A 13,697-nucleotide genomic window follows, 5' to 3' on the forward strand; every position below is an offset into this window, starting at 1 on the left:
GTCTGCCGCTTTCGACACTGTCAACCATAGTATTTTCCTGACCCGCCTTGAGGAGGTTGGAGTGGTAGGTACTGCTTTGGGCTGGTTCCGCTCTTATCTCTATGGTAGGCGTCAGGCAGTGGCCCTTCCACCGTTTCAATCTTCTTTTATTATTATCGGCCATGGTGTCCCTCAAGGGTCTGCCATCAGCCCGATTATGTTTAACATCTATCTTAGTCCTTTGATCGATATAATTCAGGCTCACAATTTGAAGCTGATAAACTATGCTGATGACACTCAGATTATTCTATCCTTGGATGGCACCCAACCTTCGGCATTGGAGGATTTTCATGCCTGTATGCGTGATACTGCACATTGGCTACGGCTGAATTTTCTACAATTCAATTCTGAGAACACCGAATTCATGCACTGTGCAGTAGGGAAGGTTCCTTTACCTCTCCCTCATAATTTCTGGCCATTAGGTACTTCTTCCCCCTTGGTTCCGGCCAGAACGGTCCGTAATCTAGGAGTTCTGTTTAGTGCCAATTTGTCTTCGGAGGCACAGGTGAACAAAACGGCAGGGTGGTGTTTTGGTCTTATTAGAGCCTTGAGAAAGATCCTCCCACTGCTGCCTGACTCTGCCAGAGCATTAGTAGTGCAGGGTTCTATTTTAAGTCACCTTGACTATTGTAATGCTCTGCTGCTGGATTCTCCTAAATATCTGATCCAGCGTTTGCAACGTGTTCAAAATATGGCAGCAAGATTAGCTCTGGCTAAACCTCGAGACTTTTCTGCCTCAAAATGTTTGGCCGAGCTACACTGGCTTCCATTGTTGCAAAGAGTACAGTTTAAGTCCTTGTGTATAATGTTTAAGGCCTTTCATGGTTTTGGTCCAAAACCACTGCAAGGAAAATTACTCTAGTACACTTCCACCCGACATCTCCGTTCTTCTTCGACCTGTCTGGCGAAAGTTTCTAGGTTCAACAGGGTCAGACTGGGTGGACGAGCCTTCAGCATTGCTGCTGCAAGGCTGTGGAATGAATTGCCACTCAGTATTAGACAATGTAATTCCCTGTTGCTGTTTAGAAAAAGGATTAAGACATGGTTGTTTCCTAGAATTTGATTTTGCCCTCTTAGTATTGTCCAATCCTTCTGTCGGTGTTGCGACGGCGACCCCTGCGGCGACACGCTTCTCTGTGGATGGGACACGCTTCGTCAATGATGCAACGGCAAACCGCTACGGGGGCGGCACGCTTCTTCGGCGATGCGACGGCAACTGCTGCGGTGGCAACACGCTTCTCCTCGTTGTGTCGCGCTTCCAGCTCCCAGCGACACGCAGTCTTCTCAGAGAGCCCAAACAACAGAAGGCACCTCACTTGTATCCCTGAGACTTCAGGCAGGAGGTAATCACAATTCAAGCCCTTGGAGATTCTTCTTCAAGATTGCAAAAGTACACACAAACTTCCTTTTCTCCTTTCCTTGGCAATAAAGTAACCACTTCAGGTCACCCCAACAGCACAGCACAGGGGCAGGCTCCTCCTTCAGCTTCCTTGGTTCTTCTCCTTTGCAAAGGGTCATCTTGATTCCCAGAAGTGATCTAAAGTTCTGGGGTCTGGGTCCCCCTTTTTATACACACAAATCCTTTGTCTCTGAAGGCAGAGAGTGTCTGTACCTAGTCCAAACCAGTTCTGGGTGCATTCTGCCAGTGCACAACTTCTTCCTTTGACAGTGTGGGCCAGGGTCATCAGACACACCACAGGAGGTGGAGCCAGCATTGTGGAAGGCAGGCACAGCCCTATTCAGACTCAGGTGCTACTCCTCCCACCACTCCCAATGCAGATAGGTCTATTCAGCCTAGTGCTGACTCACCCTGCCTCCTGGAGCCACCCCAGCCCCTGTCACTCACAAACCAGACATGGAATTCACAACCTAGCAGAGGCAAGCTGGATGGTTAGGCAAGAAAATACCTACTTTCTAAAAGTGGCATTTTCAAACACAGAATGTTAAAACCAACTTCACTAAAAGATGTATTTGATCATTCTCAGTTCAGGCATACTAAATTTGTTTTTCTACCATGTTCCTTGTGTCAGTTAGGATTATAAAATGTTATAATCAAACTGCCCATTCTGGCCTATGGGAACAGGTAGCCTTGCAATAGTGAAAAACTAAATTGGCTGTAATTCACTATCAGGACATGCCACACACATCAGGGCATGTCCTACCTTTTACATACAATGCACCCTGCCCATGGAGGTACCTTGGGCCTACCTTAGGGGTGACTAATATATAGAAAAGGAAAGGTTTAGGGACTGGCAAGTGGGTGAACTTGCCAATTCGACATGACAGCCCCAGGCTGCACACAGGCTCTGCAATGGCAGGCCTGAGTCACATTTTACAAGCTGCCTCTGTGGGTGACACAACCAGGGCAGCAAGCCCACCAGCAGCATTTGATTTACAGGCCCTGGGCACACATAGTGCACTGAACTAGGGTCTGACAAGTAAATCAAATAAGCCAATCATGGAGTCTCTAATCCATTACAACAATTTACAATAGGGAGCACTAGCACTTTGGCGCTGGATAGCAGTGGCAAAGTGCCAAAAGCATGTAGACCAGCAAAACACATAGCAAAAATGCAGGAGGCAATAGCAAAAAATGGAAGGGAGACCTACGCCAATGGTGCCAGGGGATGTATGATATTACCACGGGATCAAAATGATCGCGGTACATCACAACGCAGCTTTTACAACACAAGTCGTTACCACGACGTGCGCTGTAGGGTGCTGGACTTAGGAATAGTATGATTTACTATTCCAACTCCAGCCTACGTACAGTAGGGAAGGTGTTGGAATAGTAAATCTACTATTCCTTAGTCTAGAGTGCCCTCCAGTGCAAGTCGTGGTAACGACTTGCGTTGTAAAATCTGCGTTGTGATGGCACTGCGGTGTTTTGACCGCGTTTTAAAGGTTGTTTACCGGTGCCAGGTCTAACAACGAAAAAAAATGTAAACTACACTATTTAGTGCTCTGGTGCTAGAGTATGCCTGTGCCTTTTCCTGCTATTGGCCCCGGTCTCCACCCCTTATGAGATCCAGCACTTTCCTTCCCTGGGTCAGTACTTAGCGTGATTATGGTCTTTTGCAGATTGCCACCTTATTTTTGTATTGAGCACAGTCTTTGTTTCAGTTTCTCACCTAACAAGTCTCTCAGTCAGTGACCAGTCGGTGCTCTCTGGCTGCCGCTGTACTCCTCCTCTGCTTGTCGGAGCAGAGTGTGAGCTGGCAATTCCTTGCAAACTCCTCAGCAGTCATGTCTGTGATGGATAGCTACACACAACGTACCAACCATCTAAAAGTGCGTACAAAACTTGATTATTATAGGATTATTATAAATATTAACTGTGGAGGTTCCAGCGATTAGGGACAGCTTCTTGGTTATGTGATGAATCTCACAGCTAGTCAGTCGGATGCTCAGTGCAATCCAGTTGGTGTATCAATGCACAGCCCGGCTTGAGCAGGAGGTAAGGCCTCGCTGGATGAATGGGGACCACGTCTCAGGACATGCTGAGGTCTCGGGTCTTGCATTTTCACAGGTCAGGTAGCAGCTTCGCTATTCAGGTGCTTCAGCTCAGGCCCTACTCCAGCGTCACAGTTCCTGCCAGGAGAGTCTGGGAATGCCGACATCAGGGCATGCAGCTTGCTCTTTGCAGTCTTTCTGTTCTGCAGACCCACTGCATTGGTGTCACAATGCACCTCCCTCCGCCTGGAGAGTCGCACCTTTTGAAGGACTGGCAGGTTTCTTCCCTTTCTCAGTGGACAGACTGGCTTATAGGTGCTTCAGGATATGTGAACATCTCTTCAGCAAGGTGTAGGGTCAAGTGATGTCTTCTTACCTCTGGGAAGGTGAGTATCATGGAGACACCAGTTCTTGTTGCACAGCAGTTTTTTAAGTTCTCTGTGGAGCACTCCCATCCTTCGACATAGTGAACTTGCAACTAAAACAAGTGGGTTAGTGAGCCCAATGTTTATACAGTGAAAGCAGACAGATGATGTGCTTTTGCTGTCGGCATGGTCGGAGACGGTTTGAGGTGGCTCTCCTTTCAGGTGTCCTTTCCAGGCTGCTCTCCAGACATAGCCTTTGTGTAGAGTGATGCTCCTCACAGCAGGGTTGTCTCCAGCCTGGGGGTACTCACAACAGAGGTACAAAGAGGTGTTAGCTTTTTGCTCCTGACTGTTTTGAGCCAAACTGAAGTAGTGTTCAGGAAAAGACAAAAGACTGGGCCTCGCCGAAGGGATTACATTCACCTTGCGTAACAGAGTCTGTGATGCCACACTTCACGCCTACTGGATACTTCTGGAAGACTCATCGCAGCTGTTTGCTCATCTGAAGGCTAATCGAATTTTTCAAGGAGCCATTTCTCTTCTACTCATGCTTATTATACCTAAATAAAGGAGGGGAGTAAAATGCACTGGGGAGTCCTACCACCTCCCAGACCCAACAACTAAATAACCAAGGCATGGTCCCTCTGACTTCATTGAATACATGGATTCAAGTTACAAAGCCCTGCTTACATAACCTGTAAGGTTATAAAAATGCCCTGACGCACAAAACATTGTGTTATGTTTAATCTTTGGACCCTCACCCTATAAATGGCTCTGCATTAGGTGGGTTCAAACAGTGATAGGGGAACTCTTCGATATTTGTTGGGATGGGAGGAGATAAAATTACCTAGGATGTAACCATATGTTTTTTTTTTTTAAACCAAGTAGTACTGTAGTAGAACTTCAGTGGACGCCTTAGAGTAGTAATGACTGCTATGTCCCCTGCACAATTCTACTTGTTACAGCCATCTTGAGTTGCCCAGATAGGTCATTTAGCCTTCGTCAGGACTAAAATATCTCTAAAGACTATGAGGCTGAATGTATGAATAATTCCTCCTTTTTAGTGATTATTTTGTCAAAGTATCAAAAAACATTCACACACTCATGCAAACTCACAATTGCAGGAGGGCACAGTGGTAAGTGCAGCTCAGGGCATATGCTGGCCCCATAGGGTGAGTGGTGGTTCCACCTCTGTAGTCATACGTTTGTTAACAGCTCCAGTCAATGATATCAACTATTGTGCCATCTGTGGCCCTGCATCTTCTCCCCTCACTTTAGTGGCTATCTCTCCTCCTCCAGCTTGAGGAATGTCAGGAATACACTTCTACTGTCTGGAAAAACAACCTCACCTCCGTCTTGTGAGGGGCTTCCAAATGACTTGGTTTACTCACACACAGTATGCATGTACCATGTATGCTACATAGACAGACACCACATACACTGGGCATGTTAGATCTACGTTCTAGGTAAGCACATAGAGGCGAACAAGGGGCAGAAGACCTCCAGTTCAGGGATACAGATAAAAAAGGTCTAATCACAACTGTGGATTTCTAAAACCCAGTTCGCTGTCTCACTACACCCATGAGGGGGAATGGGCAACCACACAGCAGTCTTCAGGTGATGTGAAATATGAGATTTTCTGTTCAGCCAAGGAGTCAACCAAGTAGCAGTATTTTGAATGATCTGCAAAAGATGTTATAAGACATTGACGAAGTCCCAGGAAGAGGTAATTGCAGTAGTCCAGCCTCCACGGTATGAGGGTTTGGATCAGTTTTCCTGAAGTTTGATGAAAGGTTAGGCATATTTTTCCTCACTACTCTTAGCCCACCTTTCTGACCCTTTTTGTTCTGCCGAATGCCACTACTTCAGTCATGGAGAAATTAACTCGCATAGAATTGACATCTATTCAACTCGCAGTAGCACATACACATTCTCTAAACTGAGATTAAAAGAATTCTCTGTCGCTATACATATGTAGTATGAGCTGGATGTCATCTGTAAAGGAAAAAACGAATATGAAAAGAATATATTAAGGCGGTCAATGGAACTATATAGAGATTAAACAAGGTTGCACTCTCTGGGCAGACCCTGGATACACTCTGCATATTAGGCTTTGAACTTCATTTGAGAAAGTAGCATGGTGACTGCTTGCATGTGGTTTATGACAAATGATGGGAGCCACAGTAGGGCATTGACTCCCACACCAGCCTCACAAAGTCTATCCAGAAAGATAAGGAGGGAAACAGTATCAAATGTCACAGAGAAATGTGATAATATTAGAGCAAGTGTGCCTCCTTAGTCCTAATGCATACGGCTCTCATTTGTGACAGTCACTAGTATGGTTCTAATAAATACAATAAAAAAGTAAAAGCTGGACAGATGTTGTCCTGTGGTCACTTCACCGTGCTCGTTACATTTGTATACAAACATTAGTCGATTTAGTAGTTCCAGATGAAATGGATGGAGTGTCCCGTATGTTCATTCCTGTCTGCCTGTGACTGAGGTATATAGACTGTTGTACTTCGTGTAAGACCCGAGTAGAAGGTGGGGTACCGAGGTACCCACAAGTTCTAATTTGTGGAGAGTAGAATTAACTGTTAACTATGTGGGATGTCCCCACCAATTTCAAAATTATCTAGTTTAAAGGTGTTAAAATATAGATGTAGGTCAGAGTAACGTGCCAGGGAAAAAGCCGTGCTGCGGAACTCTCGAGCCTTTATCAACAGTTTGTATTAATCACACAGGCGAAACCTGAAGTCGTGCTGACAAGCCAGTTGTTCATTTCAACGAGGATACAACTCCAACAAGCCACTGTTAGGTTCGGAGGTGACTCTCCTCCTCCAACTGCCACCCACCGCGCATCCCTCACACCAGGATTCTACTGTACCTTGGTGTGAAGATTCCATCGAATTTAAAGTAATATAGACAATATTACACAGTTGTTTACAACCACGCTGAGTTACAGAAGTGTCTTGGAATATATATTTTATGACAACAGTATTCTTTCTTGTGACTTGCCTGCTGTTTTTAAATGCCTTCTAACCCTAGTAAGCCCTAAGTAGTCTTCAATTGGAATATTAATTGATGTCAAAATTCTCAACAAAATCATCTTGCCACCGTGAGTGCAACAAGACTGAAACAATCTATGAACAATTTAATTGTGATTGTGACTGTTAAGTTTCAAACCCTGGATATGTGAACCTTTCTACCTGTGATTCAAGATGAAGCCTCTTTACAAATGGATAGCTACACCCAACGTACCAACCATCAAAAAGTGCATACAAAACATGATTATTATATGATTATTATAAAAATGTACTATTTCAGATATTCACTTTAAATTCAAATTACCACGTTCTGCTGCCTCCCCGCATATTTGCTTCATTGGTTGGAGTTCAAAACATGTTTTATGATGAATATAAGAATCGAAAGCATTGTTGGCTGGTTTTATATGTGTTACATCTGGTGGTCATTAATTATGTTTGTGTTTTTCATTCTTTAGGAGGACACTTCATTCTAGGATGCAGACAAGACCTGGCGATGTGCCGAAACACACAGATATTCCCCTAACCACCTTCTGCTCACTGGTGGATTTTTTGTTGGATATTGTATCATTGGTGAGAACTGGTTTATTTTCTGATTGGCAGTATGTTGCCAAGAAAACAATGGTTTGAGTTACAAAATTATAATTTATTCTGATGTATCCTTACCCCACCACCGATGAGTAATTTATTCTTGAGTGAAATGTGCCTGATTGAAAGAAGAAAATAGACATTCATTGCCTTAAGTGTGAAAGTTGCATGCGTATCATGCACACTCCTAAATAAAAAGCAACACACCGAGCATACTCACAGCTGTATTCGAGCAGTGGTCAACGAAAAACGCTGAAATATCGCCAACACCCATAGATTAGGAAATACAAATGAGGGCTGGTAGCTTCACAGAGCAGGTGCAAAAAATGCAATTGTGTGTTTTTCTTGTACGACCGAACATCGGACAGGAATTTAAACTGAGCAAATGTGAAGATAAAATTGTGGATTCTTTTAAAAAATATGTGTCTATTAAAAGTGGAAATTACACTTATAAGATGTAATAAGGCAATCCCAGTGTTATCCTATGGGGGAGCCTTGCAGTAGTGAAACACGAATTTAGGAGCATTTCTTGACCAGGACCTGTAAAACTTAAAAGTACACGTCCTACTTGATAAATACACTGCACTCCGCCCATGGGCTGTCCAGAGCCTACCTTAGGGTGACTTATATGTAATAAAAAGGAACATTTGGGCCTGGCAAGTAGTAATTATAAATATTCCCCTTTTTATTGATTGACAATTTGAAAACAGAAATTGTTAGAAATTGGGTTTCTGGTTGGCGGAGGTATGTACCCTGTCCAAGCAGGAACCCAAATTCTAGTCAGGGTAAGTCAGTAACACAAAGTCAGTAACACACTTTAACTTGTGCTCACCCTCTTGTAGGTTAGCACAGAGCAGTCAGGCTTAACTTATGACGCAATGTGTAAAGTATTTATGCAACATTTCAAACAGTAACAGTGAAAGCACCACAAAAGACTCCACTCCTGTTTAGAAAACGAGCTTATTTTAATGAGTAAAACAAGACCAAAACGACAAACATCCAATAAGTAGAAGTCAAGATATTAATTTTTAAAGTATAAATGTTTTTGTAGTGCTTGGAAACCAATCGCACCAACCGGGGATATCTTACTGTGCTTGAGCTGTTCAATTCCAAAAGTTCAGGCTGACCGCAATGGAGCACAGGTTGGAAACGGGGACCACCCTTGGCCTGCTGGTACCTTGGATGCGTAAATATCGAGAGTGATGGGTGGAGCAAAAGAGGCTTTGCATCGCTGTCGATCACCCCGATGTAACCAATGCGTCGGTTCCGAGGTGCACACAGTCGAAGATGTGCTGAGAGTCAAAATGTGATGAACATCAGGGATATGGTTTGTCGTTGAACCGCTGTGCTGTAGGCGATGCGAGCTGCACAAAGCAATGCATTGGCACTGAGCTGTGCAAAGTTGGAAGAAGGGGATGAAGCATCATGCAGTCAGCGATGCGGTGTCAGTGGTTCGTGCAGCAGTGGCGATGCAACGGTGTTGGGGGAAATGTGCTGGTTTCGATCGGCACATCATCGATTTGTGAATTTTCTGAGATGCAGCACTTGGTACTCACTTCCAAGGGCCCACACAAGACGAGTTGCAGGCACATGCTTTGGCATCCTGCGGGGTCTCAGGAAGACCCTGGACCTGCTACCAACTATAGCCAGGAAAACCATGGTCCATGCCTTAGTAACATCGAGGCTGGACTATGGTAATGTCCTCTATCTGAGAGCGAATGCTAGGTGTATCCAGAGGCTGCAGCGTATACAGAATGCGGCGGCACGCTTGGTTTTGATGCTGCCTAAGAGAGCCTCTTCTAAGCAGGCTTTGGAAATGCTACATTGACTGCCGATTAGGGAATGGGTGCTGTTCAAAGCTCTATGTGTTAGTCATCGGATTACACAGGGGAAAGGGCCCATCTATCTTCAAAACCTGCTAACCTTATACAACCCGACCAAGCAATTGGGATCTAGCGGGATGGGGCAGGTTAAGGTCTCTAATATCAGAAGAATGAGGATGGGAGGGCGCTCCTTCCACCCTCTGGCAGCACAACAATGGAACAAACTCCCTTTGAGGATCTGGCTGGAGACTTCAGTGATGGCGTTCCGCAAAGAGCTGAAAACTTGTCTGTTTCCCACAGGGTAGGCCTGGGCTGTGCAGCGGGGGAGGGGGAAATGTTGGCATTGGGGGGGTTCTGCTAGGTCTGTACCGTAGCGCGGGGACACACTAGCCTAGTGTAACCAGGCTCTTTATAAACTCAGTTATTATTATTATTGGATTGACACCACTTGGCAGAGCAGGATTCACAGCAGACAGAGTCCAGGTGCTGGTTTCAGGATGAAGAAAGACAACTTTAATATCCCTGAGGCCTCGGAAAACAGGAAGAAGACAACAAGCCCTTGGAGATACTTTGGTTCTGGGATGTAGAGATGCAGATCCAGTCCTTCTCACTCACAGGCAAGACGCAGCAGGTCAACACATCAAAGCAGTCTAGCAAAGTGTCAGTCCCTCAAGCAGCACACCTGTCCTTCTTCCTGGTAGAATGTCCTCAGTTCCAGAAGTGTTCTGTTTTTGTGATGTCAGCGGTGGCCTTCAAAGGCCCATTAGGCCTTTGAAGTTTGAGAGACTACAGAGAGATGCTATGAATGCACAGAGACCCTTTCTTTTCTACCCTGGCTCCAGAATCACTACAGGGTGGTATGCAACCATTTGTGTGGGGACAGGACACAGCCTTTTCGGGTGTGTCAGCTCTTTCTGGACTGGTGTGGCTCACTGGTTAGAGGCGGCAGACCCGGAAGCAGAGGACGGCCCGGGACCATGGTTCAATTCCCGACGCGGCAGGGTCGTGGACCAGGGTCAGCGGACTCGATAATTCTCGCCTCGGTGCCTACTCTAACCAGGTATCACACTTGGCAACTCTGGGCATTAGCTTGCCTCATCTCCACAACGGCCCCCCACATACGCCGGGGATGCCTGGTTTCACCTTGGAGATACCCAGTAGGGACCATCTCACAGGGAAAGCCAGGACGGGTTCCCCAGCGGTCTACAGCGCTGAGATACCCCATGTGGGGTGATACATGCGCTTTACAAGACATCATTACATTACATTACATTACATTACATTACATTCTTCCCATCCTGCTCAGGATGACCCAGCAGCATTCAGATGGCCACTCAGCCACGCCTACCCTTCCTTTATGTGTGGCTGTCTAGAGGGAGTGCACTTAGCTAGATGTCACCCACCTCAAATGTGCATTTAGAGACAGACAGAAGGCACCAAATACAAATAGTGACAGTAAGGAAATTGCAACTTTCTAAAAGTGGTAGTTTTAGAATTGCAATTTAAAAGCCAGCTTTACCATAAGTCGTGATTTTGGATTGTGGTTCCAGGGACTCCAAATTTAGGGGTCCCATCTCTTCCCAATTGGAAATTACACTTATAAGATGTAATAAGGCAATCCCAGTGTTATCCTATGGGGGAGCCTTGCAGTAGTGAAACACGAATTTAGGAGCATTTCTTGACCAGGACCTGTAAAACTTAAAAGTACACGTCCTACTTGATAAATACACTGCACTCCGCCCATGGGCTGTCCAGAGCCTACCTTAGGGTGACTTATATGTAATAAAAAGGAACATTTGGGCCTGGCAAGTAGTTTAACTTGCATGGTCTACATGGCAGTTTAAAAGTGCACACACAGGCTCTGTGATGGCAGGCCTGTGACATGTTTAAAGGGCTACTCAAGTGAGTGGAACAATCGGTGCTGCAAGCCGACTAGTAGCATTTGATTTATGGGTCCTGGGCACGTGTAGTGCAGTTTACTAGGGACTTATAAGTAAATCAGATATGCCAATGGTTGATAAACCAATGTTACCATGTTTAGGGAAACCATTTCCCTAAAAATAAGGAGCACATGCTCTTTAGCTCTGGTTAGCAGTGGTAAAGTGCCCAGATTCCTAAAGCCAGCAAAAAGAAAGTGAGCAAAAAACAGTCAAGACCAGTAGGTCGGAATGCAAAAAGTCAGTGGAAACCACACCAAGGATGCCAGGTCTAACATGAGTATTCTCTGCAATTAATACATTGACTTTTTAATTGTAGAGTACCACTCTAGTAGGAAAAAAGAACAAATTAGTCAACATTACTTGCCCATGTGCAGGTTATGTGCACAGGAATAAAGCAACCCCCATGACCAAAATAGTGTTGTTCAAGCATTTTGCTGAATTTCAACTGTCTCAGTTGAGCTCAGTGAGTAAAATTGGACACTTGCTGGCATTTTCTTTCATAAACCACCTTGGTGTTTTCTTAAGAGTAAATTATCTAGTGACGTGGTTCTAAGAACACACAAATTGATAATATTAATAAGTATATCACATTCATTGTTTTCAGTTGTACTGTGACTCTTTAGTTAGATTATTACCTTACATTAACTTTATAGCACTCAAAGGCAATATTGTGGCCTTAACATTGTTCAAATGTGTGAGAATCCTATCAGGTGTGTTAGGATGTATATTGAAAGATGATTAATATTACAAATGCACTGGTGTATATGGTAAGGTTTTGCATCCTTTAAAAATTTAGAAAATCAATTTTATACAATTTGTGTTGCTTATAGGAAGCTCATTATGCAAATCTACCCACATACACAAGATAGGATTAAATGGTTGTTCTTGAAATTATCCACAATTATTATTGCCTAAAATCTGGCTATCCAGAAAAACAAGCTAATTATAGTTTTCAACTCATAATTGTGGAATTTTACTTTTATTATGATGGTTCTAAAAAAAAAAAAAAAAGTCTTCATGCTTTCACCCGAAAGGCTTCCTTCCTTTTCCTGCAATATGTGGTCTTGTCTCACTTCTTCCCCACTGCTGACCCTCCCACGGGGATAGCCAGGAGGAATACTGTTTGTTAGGCTGCAGAGATGGAATGTATTTAGAGGGCATCGTAGCAGGAGGAAAGGAGGTGTTGGCAGGACTGAGAAGTGAGGTGGAAGATAGTAGTGTAGTGATGCCCTGTACCTCCCTTGCAGCCTAATTGACTGCAAGTTGACGTGGAGGAAGGGCCATACAAGACTGATTAGGAAAAAGAGAGGTGAGCTAAACAATCTTCCTTCTTCTCTTTCTGTTCCTTAGCTTCGGTTAGTAACGGCATTACATTATATAATTGGTTTGTTAATTTTCTTCTTGCCTCAGCTTGTCATTTACTGTGGTACATTATACCTCTACCTTAATAACGGTTGTAAAAAAAAAAGTGGTGCTAAATACCCTTTCAGCGGGGATGCAGAGTATTATGATATACCCTACTGTTAACCAAAAATGTAACTATCAATTGCTTCTAGCTCACACATTTTGTAACCGTTATGTTTTTACAGTCTTTATGTGGAAAGCCATTTCCCTGAAAATATCGTTTATAGGGTGCAATTATTAGTTTTCATGAATTGTGGCAGCACTTTAGGTTTTCCTAACACTGCTTTCTCTTTTGGTTTATAATTCCTATATTGGTGTGTTTGAGATCCTTTCTGTCCTTCTCTAGTTTATCATAGTAGCTTTTTGTTGTGAAAAGCACTAGGCATTGCTTGTATTTCTAATTAATCGTTTTGTTTCGAATAACAACTGTTTTAACTAATCTAACTAGGATGCCAGACTGTTCTGCTTTATTGTTCTCCTCTGCTCAATTCTTTACTTTCTCATTTCAAAGCCTACTAGAAGTATGAGAGTGATCTGTCAGGTATGGCGCCTGCTGTTTTCCATTTCTTTAACACGCTGTTACTAAATATTTTCTGATTGTATTGTGATTTAATGGAAATGGGTGAAACTGCAATGAAAGAAAACGAATTATGGAAAATATGTACAGTAGTACTTAATTTACTATCAACTGTGCCCTTTTGACACCCCTGTCATTTGTCAATCTGTTTGGCCTCCATCCCTTTTATCGTTTCTTTTTTAATAAATAAGGTCAGTACACCTGAAACCTTCTGGCACGTTCCACCTGTGACATTGTTGGGGGGAGGGAGTAGTATAAAATATTTCTTTGAGATTCTGGTTTCGCAAAATGCATGCTGTCAACTGAGCCTATGTGCTCATGCAGTTATACAGATCAGTGCAGCTGCATCTTATCTGTGCCTCACGAACTGTTGCCTAAAACACAACCAAAATTGCAACATTTTCCCAAAGGAAATGTAATTGGTAAATTGTAAGCATGAAATTGATATGAAAGCGCTGCAGGGC

At 43.9% G+C, this 13,697-nt stretch overlaps 1 protein-coding gene across 2 annotated transcripts in view; it reads left to right on the plus strand.

Moving 5' to 3' along the window:
• Positions 1-13,697, plus strand: part of DOP1A (DOP1 leucine zipper like protein A) — a 1,012,538-nt gene that overhangs the window by 345,330 nt on the left and 653,511 nt on the right. For both annotated transcript variants that reach the window (XM_078648131.1, XM_078648132.1), the window contains one exon: positions 7,360-7,474. In XM_078648131.1, coding sequence (XP_078504257.1) covers positions 7,360-7,474 — 115 coding nt within the window. The remainder of the gene's footprint in view (positions 1-7,359; positions 7,475-13,697) is intronic.

Source organism: Lissotriton helveticus, chromosome 6 (assembly GCF_964261635.1).
Source record: "Lissotriton helveticus chromosome 6, aLisHel1.1, whole genome shotgun sequence".
NCBI lineage: Eukaryota > Metazoa > Chordata > Amphibia > Caudata > Salamandridae > Lissotriton > Lissotriton helveticus.